This window comes from Gekko japonicus, unplaced genomic scaffold, assembly GCF_001447785.1.
Source record: "Gekko japonicus isolate JY-2015 unplaced genomic scaffold, Gekko_japonicus_V1.1 scaffold1480, whole genome shotgun sequence".
Lineage (NCBI taxonomy): Eukaryota > Metazoa > Chordata > Lepidosauria > Squamata > Gekkonidae > Gekko > Gekko japonicus.
This window is the reverse complement of record NW_015170930.1, coordinates 324,783-338,003: the sequence shown is the minus strand read 5'-3', so window position 1 is coordinate 338,003 and position 13,221 is coordinate 324,783. Positions and strand designations below refer to the sequence as shown.

The following is a 13,221-nucleotide window of genomic DNA, read 5'->3' as shown; positions in this document are numbered from 1 at the left end:
CTTAGGAACAAATGCAATTTTGGCTCAGCCCACTCACCCTTTAGTCTTGGAAATGAATGGCCAATCGGTTCGGCCTGCATTTTAACTGCCCATTAAAGTAACTACTGCTGTTTCTGAGGCAATAACATTTTGGTACTCAGTGCTGGCAAACACTGTACATCTTTACTCAGTTGGACAAAACCAAGAAATTGCTTTTTAAACTGCTACTGCATTCTGGGGGGGGGGGGGGGGGACTTTTAACATTTCGCTGAAGGGTATATTTTTACTCCAAGCCGAATACCGATGTATCTTAGAGCAAAACATTTCCCACAACAGTTCTTTGTCCTTTTGTGGTGGCAAAACTCATTGAAAAAGAATGGGACATGAGTTCAGGTTGATGGGGCTTGGCACAGAATTTCCAAGTGGATTCTGTCCAAAGCTAATAATACTAACTAGTCATGAAGTAATATAACAGTGAAGTAATACAACAATTCTACTGTTTTTAATCTGAGGAGCTGGACACATTGCAAACAATAATCCTTAAGAGGAATATCAACAAAAAAAATTCTGAAAACATAACCATGTTGCTAAATTTCAGCACAAAATTTACATTCTGCAGCCATTTTGCTTATACAAAGCTAAATGCTTAACCATGAATTCAAGGGTAATCTTTCCTTAATTATGGCAATGGCTTATTTTTTTTGTTGATGTCATTAGCAATATGTTGTGACATGAAGCATGCTAGAGGGATCTTAATTTTTATCAAGGTCAGCTGTACCAGATGATGGCAGTCCCATTTTTCAAAGTGTTTTGTGAGCCTGAAGGAAACGTACAATGTTTAAGTAAGGCCATTTTCAATCACAGCATCAGCCACACAGACTTCAAGGTTCATTTTATAGCATGTGGAACAAGAACATTTGTGAGAAGATGGTATTCAGTTGAATGGTGACACTGAACACACGAGGGACTTTTATATAGCCATTGCCATTAACCAACCCACCTACCTGCTGAAGGGTTACCTCATCTCCCACCAACCTACCCACCAGCTAAAAGCAGCATTCCAAGCCCTAGTCTGGAAACCCTCATCAGCCGACCAGAGGTGGGTAGCAACCAGAAACAGGTTTTTCTCAGTGGTGGCCCCTTGATTGTGCCCTGCTATCCCTGCAGAAGCCTGCCTAGTGCCTAGTCTACTGGAGTCAGGTGAGAAAACGTTATTTGCCCAGGCCTGTGCATTGATTCATAGATTGCAGGAGTCACATTTTAAAAGTTTTTAAATTTAGATTTTTACTCTGAATATTATCTCTGGTTTTCTCTCTCTCTTTCTCCCATTATATGCCCAGGCTTTTCATTAAGTGTATTTCTAAAATGATGCTTACTGAGCCTTTGATACAAAGGCTAGCTATATTGGTTCTGCCTCTTGATTTTTTTAAACTTTTATTTTCTGCCGTGGCTCCACAATTTCTTTCTTTTTGGCTTTTACCTACTGTTTGTTTTATCACTGTTTTATGGCTCACCCACTATGAGTCTATTTTGGTGCCTAAACTGAGGAAGTCCTCAGCCTATGAACAAAGACAAAAAAAAGGGGGGGAAACAAAACTCAACCCAAAATATACTGAAGATGCTGCAAATACTCAATATTATTACTGACTCAACAATACACATTTTTACAAAAAGACAAACCACACATCCAGAAACTACTATATATCAGTTCTCAAACAGAATTGTGGGATGTATGCTGTTATCTCATATATTGTGTGGTATGATGTAAGTTTATAAAGCAGGCCATGGATCTCTTCTCATGTAACTGGCCACGTAATGGCCATTTGATTTCAATTACAGGTTGATGACACACACATCCAGAAATACTGGAAACTTGACACCAGATTATAACATCAATGGAGAGTTTTGTGTGAGTGCAGTTACCATGTGAAGGGATCCATGGCCTGCTTTATAAACTTACATCACACCACACAATATATGAGATAACAGCATCTGGTCAGAATTGATATATAGTAATTTCTGGATGTGTGGTTTGTCTTTTTGTAAAAGTGTGTTCTATTGACCATTGAATTAGGCCCCTGAGGCCGAAATGTGTATGGTCTTGTGTTGGTAATTTCGTATGTTCTTCAACTGAGTTTAGAAAATATTACAGCTTATATAAAGCTTGCTCTGATTCTTACAGCAGCCTGACATTCAGGCTCTATGTTTTTAAATTTTTTATTGTGTACACCATATAATAAATATTTATTTTGATTATATTTTAATCTGTTGTAGCTTGACCCTTGTAGCATCCTCAGTCTATGAACATTTTTTAAAATCATCCCTTCAACAAGACATATTGCTGTTCTCTGCAAAGATTCAGGGCAGCTGCAACTAAAAAGTGGAATTCCATGCTTTGGCACTTTTTGGACAGGGAAACAGTACTGGATACCATGCAGATAAATGTCATATGAAAGACACCCGGTCCAACATGTCTAATGAACATCCTGTAATAAGTTTCAATTGATGCTTGTTCCATTAACAGACTATACAAGCAGCAAACCTGCTGGGGGGAAGGGGAGGCATGAAAGCCACACTCTGGACACTATGATGGATCCAACAATTTCTGGATTTTTCAACCCACCATTTTTTGTAAACACTTCCAATTTTCTGCAAGCCTAGGTAGATTTCCCTGGATTTGCATAACCAGCTCCCCTGTCCATACGTGGCCCTGTTGCCCCAGGTTTTTTATCTGCGCCCTGGGGCCAAGTTCAGAATTAAATTGATCATTCTGAAACTTTTTCAGTGGAACTCTCTACCGGAGAAGATCCGTGCCCTGTGGATCTATTACCTTTCCACAGGGCTTGTAAGGCAGAGATGTTCCGCCAGGCTTTTGGTTGTGGACAGCGATGGGCCAGCAACTAATCTGGCACTCTTATACCTCCCACCTCTCCTCACCTACCCCCTTAGGAGGCTACAGGGAAGCTGCACTTTCTTCTGAAATTCTGCCATCCAGGAAGAGACTGTTTTTTATCTATTGATTTGTATGGTATTTTATTATGTTTTTAATTTAATCTATATTATCTATTGTTCTTATCCTGTTGGCAAGCTGCCCTGAGCCCTGCCCGCAGGGAAGAGCAGCCTAAAAGTCTAAACAAACAAACAAATAGTACGTCTTGTGTGTTGTTTCTCTACACCAAAAAGTGATCCAGAATTCTAGGAGCTAGAGTAGGAACCAGTAAGAGTAAGACAACTGGATAACAACTGTAGGATATGAAGAAACTGTCGACAGTCCATCACTTCAGTTCCCTACTACATTTGAGCAGCTGAGACTCCAGTCAATTACCCAACCCCTGTGCCCTACAGCAATAATGATATAATTATAGTGTTAGGGCCACCCTTAGGGAAAGTCATACGTTTTATGAAAACTTGATGGCTATAAATTACTACTTCAGATTTCTAGTACTATATTTAGTTGTGAGGGAAATAGGATGAAAGTAGTTCGTAAGAGAAGTTTTAGAGTATATTCTGCATCAAGGCATTTCTTAACTCCCTTCCTAGTACACTGCTCCTACACAGGATTTAATCGTTTTTCTCAAGTAGGTAAAATATATTCCCCACGCAAATCAGACTGTGTTAAAATAATCCAGGGTCTCTTACAACTTCATTGTCACTTTGAGCTTGAAAAACCCTTCTGTTAGGGGAAATTTTCTCCAGGATTCAGCCCAAAATATGGAAGAAGGTTTTTTTTTTTAAAGGACATCTAGCTCTCCCCAAAGCAGGCCCATAGCTACGGAGGGGGTATGCCCCTTCAGAAATATGCCATCTCCCCATCTGAATTCTCAGCTTTCGTTTCTTAGACAGTATGTCTCTTGCTCTTGTTTGTTGTGAAGATGTAAGGCAAAATGTTCAGGCAGCTTTTGTCCAAACTGACTGAGAAAGAGGAGGGACAGCTACAAGATGGCTGGAGCTGAATTTATTTATTTGATTTTTCAGTCACCGCTCACACAAAGGGTCTCGCGGAAACTTACAACGTGAAAACCATATAAATAAGATAAAAACATAAAAACAAATATAAAAATATTAGCAAAATATTAAACTATTAAAATATGTAGCTAGCACCATACCGCTAACAGACAGCCCAAACGTGTGGATTACCCTCCAAAGGCCAACCTAAACAATTCGGCCTTGCATGCTCTGCAGAAACTAAACAAGTCCAGCAGGGCACAGGTGTGATCTGAGAGTGCATTCCACAAAGTAGGGGCCACAACTGAAAAAGCCCTTCCCCTGGTGATAGCTAATCAAACCATCCTGGGGCCAGGCACCTGGAAGAGGCCCCTAGATGATGACCAAAGGGAGTGTGTGGAGTATAAGTGGAGAGGCAGTCCTGTAGGTATGAGAGGTCCAGACCATTAAGGGCTTTAAAGGTTAACACCAACATCTTCTGATCAGCAACCTGGCAGCTGCATTCTGGACCCACCTGTAGTCTCCGCAGCGTTTTCAAGGGTAGCCCTACTTACAGCAAATTGCAGTAGTCCAGTCTGGAGGTGACCGATGCATGAATCAATGTGGCAAGGTCTGACCCAGACAAATAAGGAGTCAGCTGGAGGCTCTGACATAGGTGAAAAAACACTGACCATATTACCATGGACCAGGGGTCATTTCCTGCAGGAGCACACAGGAGCGGAGCTATGGCAGTAAAGAGCCCAGGGGGCGGGCACATGTAAGAAGCCCCACCCCCTGCTCCCAGCAGCCCCGGGCCACGAGGAGCAAGAAGCAGCCAGGTAAGTTGCAGTGGGTGTTGCCTTCTGACACACTTCTGGTGATGTCAGGGGGTGTGGCATATGCAAATACGTTGTGCTAATGAGTTATGCTAATGAGCTCCTGCACCTCTTTTTCTATGAAATGACCCCTGCCATGGACGCTTGTTTATCCAATGATAGTGCAGAATCCAAACACACATCAAGGCTCTTTACAGAGTCTACAGCTGTCAGCTGGATGCCATTTAGTCTCGGGAATGACCCTTCAGTTAGCGTTCAGTCTTTCACAGCCACGTGACCGCCATCTTGGATTTAACTTCAGCCAGTTTCCCCTTAACCACTGGACTACCGCATCCAGGCACTGGAATAGTGCAGAGAGCCCTGCCAAAAGCAATTTATCCAGCAAGCGGAAGAGCTGAGTATCATGAGCATATTCACATCACCCAACTCCAAACCTCCTGACGATCTTGGCAAGAGGGTGCATATATATGTTAAATAACATCAGAGAGAGGATCGACCCCTGTGGCACCCCACAATTCAGATCTTATCAGGAAGACTTCTACTCCTCTACATCAACCCCCTGAGAGTGTTCCTGAAGGAACAAGAACCAACTAAGGGTGGTGCCCCTTACCCCTAGGGAGGCAAGGTAGTTCATCAAAGCCATATGGTCAACTATATTGAAGGCTGCTGATAGATCCAGATGGATCAACAGTGCCAGCATGCCTTCATCCAGATGTAAATGGAGAGGGTCAACCAACGCAATCAGTGCTGTCTTAAGTAACCCCTTCCTGACCAAATACATTCTTACTTGCTCTAATCCATAACTTTTTTCCCTGGGCCCTTTGCTTCTTTCTGGTTTGCTTCTCTTATGTCCACCATAACAAATGTGAACATTGGCAGACTGATATTTATAATGTGTTGGCAATGGGACATTTCCTCCAGGTATAGATGAAACCATGGAAAGGGGACAAGAACAACAAAAAAGTACCCAGTTTTACTCAGCCTGGTATCTGTTTTTAATTGTTAACTACAAGCTACTGTGCTGTAGCTTGTCTGTGGGAAAGAAAGTGGTATTTTATACACTAACAAATAATCACAGTCATATTCCTTTTCTCAACTACCCACCCATCCCCTAAATCTAGGGTTCGGGCTCAAGGAAGTATGCTGCTCAGGCAAGCTTAATCCCAGAACCTACTGCTATAGAAAAAAGAAGTACTTCACTGATCACAAAACGGGGCATAATATCCAGCAATCTTACATCGTACTAGCTATCACTATAAAAAGAAAAGAGTTGAGAGAAATCTGAGCCAAGAATCCTGAGACAGCAAAACTCTGAACATGTATGTGCACAATACTTTTCCCTCACTCCTGGGGGATTTCTAGGTTGGAAGAACTGACTTTCAAGAAGGCATTTCCTCCAGGTATAGATGAAACCATGGAAAGGGGACAAGAACAACAAAAAAGTACCCAGTTTTACTCAGCCTGGTATCTGTTTTTAATTGTTAACTACAAGCTACTGTGCTGTAGCTTGTCTGTGGGAAAGAAAGTGGTATTTTATACACCAACAAATAACCACAGTCATATTCCTTTTCTCAACTACCCACCCATCCCCTAAATCTAGGATTCGGGCTCAAGGAAGTATGCTGCTCAGGCAAGCTTAATCCCAGAACCTACTGCTATAGAAAAAATAAGTACTTCACTGATCACAAAACGGGGCATAATATCCAGCAATCTTACATCGTACTAGCTATCACTATAAAAAGAAAAGAGTTGAGAGAAATCTGAGCCAAGAATGCTGAGAAAGCAAAACATGTATGTGCACAATACTTTCCCCTCACTCCTGGGTGATTTCTAGGTTGGAAGAACTGACTTTCAGGAAGGGACAACTTAGGAATCTCCCATTTTGGTAATTAAAGAATTTAGTATAGCCGTCTCCCCCACTCATCATAGTTTCCCAACACAGTTTTGAAACCTACTGCAGAGTCTTATGCCCTGCAACGTCTCTTGAGAGAAGAATGTAAGAACACTGATTAAATCAAAGGAGTCATATTGTGTTCCCAGGATATGGCAGATATACGCCTGCTTGTGATAAATACTTGTACGTACACTTGTATGTATGCCTAATTGTGATAACTAGTATATACGTAAATAGGAGCAATGAAGCAATTATTCACACTTGCAAGTCAGCTAAAACATACATTCCATGTTATTATTTATTTTTTAGTCTGGTAAACAGCCCACCTCTTCAAAGCTACACAACTGTGGCTACATGTCTTCACAAGTACCATGTGGTGTAGCACACAGTGGCATCTGGAAGTGCTACCATTAGTACTACTGTTCAATGAAACTTCATTGAACCGAACCCCTGGACATAAAAGGACCTCCATCCACTACATCATCGGGCCCCACCCAATGAATTTCAGGGTTTGGAATAAGCAGCACCTGGCAACCCTATCCTCCAATGTAGTCACGCCCCATCATCATAAAATTTCTTGTTTCACGAGCACCCAAATCAGCCTTCATAATCATTCCATGTTATTATTTATTTTTTAGTCCGGTAAACAGCCTACCTCTTCAAAGCGATGCAACTGTGGCTACATGTCTTCACAAGTACCATGTGGTGTAGCACGCAGTGGCATCTGGAAGTGCTACCATTAGTACTACTGTTCAATGAAACTTCACCGAACCTCACCCCTGGACATAAAAGGACCTCCATCCACTACATCATCGGGCCCCACCCAATGAATTTCAGGGTTTGGAATAAGCAGCACCTGGCAACCTTATCCTCCAATGTAGTCACACCCCGTCATCATAAAATTTCTTGTTTCAAGAGCCCCCAAATCAGTCTTCATGACGCCTCAGAACTTTGGGTGTTTCCTCTTCAAACTCTGTTGAGAGTTTGCTTCATCCTAGGACCTAAAGGGGATAGATATGACTCATCCTCCCACAGGATTCTTTAAAGGATTGGTGGAGAATGCTCATCCTAAGGATACTTCCCCCATGATGTTTCAGGGCAATGGGGAACAGGAAGCTCTTCACGTCTTAGCCCCAGTGTCAGTTAGAAGGCCTGAGTTCCTTGACCTCAGAGGATGTAGCTTCTTGCCACAGTCATCCAAGGAGTCAACTAAAAGCATCATAAGTCCTAGAGTTGCCAGCTCTAGGTTGGGAAATACCTGGAGATTTTGGGGGTGGAGCCTGAAGAGGGTGGGGTTTGGGGAGGAGAAGGACTTCAGTGGGGTATAATGCCATAGAGTCTACCTTCCAAAGCAGCCATTTGCTCCAAGTGAATGGATCTCTGTCACCTAGAGATCAGTTGTAAAAGCAGGGTATCTCCAGCCACCACCTGGAGGCTGGTAACTAGTAAGTCCCCATGATGGGTAAGGAAATGTGGGCAGAGGTAGGACGTTGTACACAGGAGAGGTAAAAGGAAGAAAATACCTGCTCATTTCTCCCTGCTGTTATGGGCCCACATTTAATATTTAACATTTTTGATAGTGGTATTTAATTTATAGTTTTTAAAACAGAGTGGGTGGGGAGTAATAAAGACGGAAGCAAAAAGACAAAGAGCAAAAATTGTTTGTGGATCTGTGCATATGAGGTAGGGTTGCTAGTTTCCCCGGGGGGGGGGTTGCCCACTCGACGGGCCCCTTACCCACCGGCCCAGATCCAGCCACCAGGGGGAACCCCACCCCCAAAGTGCCAGGATCGCAGCGACGTGCCCAGCATGGATGTCACCTGGAGGTGATGTCATTGCGCCAGGCACATTGCAGGGGGACACCCTATCATTCAAGGGAAAACACTATGTTTTCCCCTCAAACGATAGTGGTCCCACCCCCAACGCGTCGAAGACGTCTCGGAGAGGGGCTTGTCATTGCGCCAGGCACATTGCAGGGGGATGCTTTATCATTCAAGGGAAAACACTATGTTTCCCCCTCAAATGATAGTGGTCCCGCCCCCAACGCGCTGAAGAGGTCTCGGGGAGGGGCCGGGACTCCCCCGCTGCAGTAAAGGTAAGACCTGGCAACCTTAATATGAGGTAATCATTGTGATACCTCATGACAACTATCTATGCAGTTCAAGTGGTACCAGTCTGCATAAGAATTTAGAAAATCAGTGTGATGTAGGTGTTACAGTGTCAAGTTAGGAGTCTGGAGTATGGGGTTCAAATTCCTAAAGATGGATGGCCAGTCACATTTCGCAGGAATGTGGTGAGGATAAAATGTGAGGAAGATAGAACCATCTATGCTGCCTGAACAAATGAAATACAGAAACTGATAGAAACACTGGTATATTGTTTATTTATATCTTGTGTTTCAATTAAAATCATCAAGGCAAGGCAGCAAGAGAACCACTGAGATCCAGACTAAAAACACATTAAAACAACATCAAAAAGACAGCAACAAAGGCCAGTCAGGATAGAACTAATAAGGAATCAGCAGGAGCCCCTTAAACTAAGCCATCAAACCAAGAATTCAAGACACCCCAAACGCTCTTTCAAAATGTGTTGCTTTGGCTACTCTCAGGTGGTTGCTAACAGGAAAAGAAAAAGATGGTCCTCCTTCAGAAGGAGGTTCCATAACTTAGATGCCACATCAGCATATGGGAACTACAATGGTGCCAGACAAATGTAATTTTTACCTCAGATGATACCACGAAACACTGTGGTATCTGTGGTAAGAGCACACACTTTTGTGCCACATCAGCATATGGGAACTACAATGGAGCCAGACAAATGCAATTTTTACCTCAGATGATACCACGGAACACTGTGGTAGAATAAGAGCACTCACTTTTATTGGCTGATACAGTATTTTGCTTTTCTAAATATTTCTAGTGACTGACAGAAATGCAATGGAACATCCTTTGAATGGGTGAAAACATATTTTTTAAAAGTCAGTAATAAAAATGAGTGTCATATTTAGACCTAAACCTACCATAGCATTTTGCTACATACGCTACATACTTTTAAGCAAATGATCTAATCCTCAAACAGAATTGTGGGAAGAAATAAAAGATAAATCCTTATCCTCAGATGCAGAATGTTGAAAAAAGGCTAGGAAAATGGACATGATTTTCAGGTAAAAGTTTTTTTGTTTTGTTCTTAGCTATTTTTAAAATTTTATGTATTTATTTGAAACATTTTAAGGCACCTTTCCACCCAATCAGAGTCCCCAGGGTAGGAAACATAAAAACATCAGAACACCTAAAGAGTTAAAATTATAAAGTTAAAATTATAAAACCACATAAAGAAACAACACCAGAACCAGGGAAGAAGGCCAATAACTGTTATTGGGGGGCACGCCAAAAGAAACATAAAAAGTCTTCACCTGCTGGCGGAAGAATCCAATAGAAGGAGACACGAATATTTACTACACTTGTCCCTTATGACAATTAAATGGCAAAAGTTCAACAATTTGCCATTCCTTCAAAGGATGTGAGATAAATGAGCACATTTCCAAGCTATTCTTTTTCACTCTCAGTGGAACACGTGTTCAGTTTCTCCTAACCCGTTCCAGTGACATCACTGAGGCTACTTCACAGGAAGACATTGAAAGACTGTGAAGTTCAAGCCTCCTCATACCTTTACCAAAGTTGGTGGTTTCAGTACGCCCAGTTCAGCAAAGGAGGGAACAGATGTGAATCCCACGTGGTATGGGCCAGTGGGATTGCAGACACATCTATATGCCTTAATTCAGTCATGCAATATAAGAAAAACTGGGGATAGACGACCTAAAGAAGGTATAAACATTCAAATGCTATAATGTATATGCAAATATAATCAATTTTATACTAAAGCTTAATACTCAGAATGTACAAAATTACAATATTAGGGCATAATAGCCAGAGGTATACAAAATTACAGTACAACTTCATCAGAAGCAAATCAACATGTATTGTGTCTTGATATCTCTTGGTTTATAATGTCACTAGCCCTTAGTTTCTATGGAAAATCTCTCATGTTGGACCTCTCTGCATAATGCTAAGCTCAAGGCTAGAAACTAAGGGCTAGTCTCACTACCATCTATAGCAACCTGAGAGGAGAAGGTGCTTCTATGAACTAGGAAGGTGACATGTTGATTTGCTTCTGATGAAGTTTCACCACGAAACGAAGTGAAAACTGGCTGCTTTGTTAACTGCTTTGTAAACTGCTTTGTAAATTGGTTCTATATTGCTGAACTGTTTCTATATTGCTGCTACATTGTTATGTACTGATTAATGAGCTTTTGTACTGTAATTTTGTATACCTCTGGCTATTATGCACTAATATTGTAATTTTGTACATTCTGAGTATTAAGCTTTAGTATAAAATTGATTATATTTGCATATACATTATAGTACTTGAATGTTTATACCTTCTTAGGTCGTCTATCCCCAGTTTTTTCTTATATTGCATCCTTTATACTGGGAGGTCTGTGTTTCCTGTTTGTGCAGTTTTAATTCAGTCATGTGCATATACATTCCCATATTTGTGCACATGATATATATACCTAGGAAATAAGAAATGCATGGAGAATGTGCCTCATTTGTACATACACAATGGAAGGAATAAACAGGAGACTCTGCATGGGAGTACAGTCACATTAGGTCTGATTGCCATATATCATTGGAACTGATCTATTTTTCCCTTTCTAAAATGGCTGGTGAGAGTACTGAGTTCTGCTTTGGCAAAAATACATGATGATACATGAATTAGCAGTTCGAGATTTGGTTAAGGGACCTGTTAGCTGATATCCATCAGGTTCATGACCCAAGTATTTTTCTGTGCCACATCCTTGAGCACTAATTTCTTCCATAATGTGCAGAATTCCTTAATGGTGTGCCTCAAGAAAAATGTAATTTGTCCTACAACTATGTCTAGCATTGGTACACCTCAGCCTCTCTTTCTCCTTCCATGGAGACCGTGTAACTTAATCTGGTCTTGCAGGTAAATCCAAAAGGTATACCATCCTACAGAAAAATGTAGCGCCTTTTGTGTTTTTCAGGACAGTCTCATTGCCCCAGAATCAGTTAAAAGACTTTAAATATGCCTTTAGTATCTGGAAGAAGTAGACTTATCCAATTATAACAGCTTCAGTTGGTTACTATTCCACTTACATTCCCTTCTGTGTCATATGATGAATTAAATCAATAGGCCTGGCAAGCTGCTCACTTGAAAGGAATTCTTACTAGCCCTGGATGATGGGCTAAGTCCCAGACTGGTTTTAGTTAAGAAATTTTAGAACTGTTAACATCAGCTGGGACTAGGGCTGCCAAGTCTCCTGATCTGGTGGGAAGCCTCCCACCATTACCCAGCCTTGCCCACCACCATGCCAAGCAGCAGCGGAAGAAAAAAAAATGCCATCCTACGTGTCTCTACTTCTCTTCCAGGAAAGACCTGGAAGTGACATAGGGTAGCACCAGGCGCACTCCTGGAAACTCTATTGTAAAACCATAGAGTTTCTAGTGATTCCTAGAAGTACCCTATATCACTTCCAGTTTTTCCCCAGAAGTGATGTATAGATACACAGGAAGTTGCAGCTGCTCACTGGAGCCTCCCACCATCTGTTAGGCACACCCTGGCAATACTAGTTGGGAAGCATGCTGAAAGGTTTTTTTTAACAGGAAAAGAATGAACAGGGGCATTTTCTACCTTACACACTCGTCCCTGTTTTAAGCAGAGAGCAAAGCCCAAATGATTGTGGCAAATGCATTTGCAGCTGGAACAAACTACTTGCTCAGCAGGCAGCCATCACCTTCCCACAATGAAAATACATAGTTAAGATTTTCTCATCTGGAAGGCAGGACGACAGGATGTCTAAAGCACCACCCACATCATGCACTGCTACCGTCACATCACATAATATCAACAGAGATGCAAGGAAGAATAAAGTGCTACTAGATAAAGTGCTGATTATGATGCACCTTGCTCATAAACCGCTGATTTTGATGCATCTTCCCCATTATATGACACAATGAGATTACAGAGTGCAGGAGGAGTTATGTCTGAAAATAAAACACTGCCTCACAATTCAACAGTTTTCATTCACTATTTACAACACTTTTTTTTGAGGCATTAGGATTTGGTAGGCAGTCTTCATAGTGGGAATATTATTTTGCATTTGACAACAAACCTTTTGCATCGTCCTCTAGCATGCCAGATATTGCCAATGGCAAAATGCTACTAGACAGCAAAGACCATAGGTGAAATCCAATCCAGCAGTTTCATTTCCAGCTCTGCACATGATAAAGGATTTAAAGGCACGGGACAATAATGCACGGATTAATTATTTTTATGCAAGGGAAAATACTTCTGTGCTGAACAAATCTCATTGCTGACATTTTCTCTGCCTCATATCGCTGTTAGTAGTTAAATGACACTTACTTTGTTATACGGTCAATGTTAGCAATTTGCTTCTGATTCCGAATGATTTCTATAGCTGCCCAAAGATGCTGGATAGCTTTTGTATCTGCTTGCCGTCGTTTCGTTAAGCGTGCCATGACCCCTTCTGCTTGTTTAGCTGGA

General features: G+C 41.6%; 1 protein-coding gene across 6 annotated transcripts in view; it reads right to left on the bottom strand.

The window, feature by feature from the left end:
- The window catches only part of ZMYND11 (zinc finger, MYND-type containing 11), a 133,216-nt gene that overhangs the window by 47,250 nt on the left and 72,745 nt on the right, over positions 1-13,221 (bottom strand). For all 6 annotated transcript variants that reach the window (XM_015418830.1, XM_015418833.1, XM_015418834.1 and 3 more), the window contains exon 2: positions 13,081-13,216. In XM_015418830.1, the coding sequence (XP_015274316.1) occupies positions 13,081-13,196 (116 nt within the window). In that variant the 5' untranslated portion in view covers positions 13,197-13,216. The remainder of the gene's footprint in view (positions 1-13,080; positions 13,217-13,221) is intronic.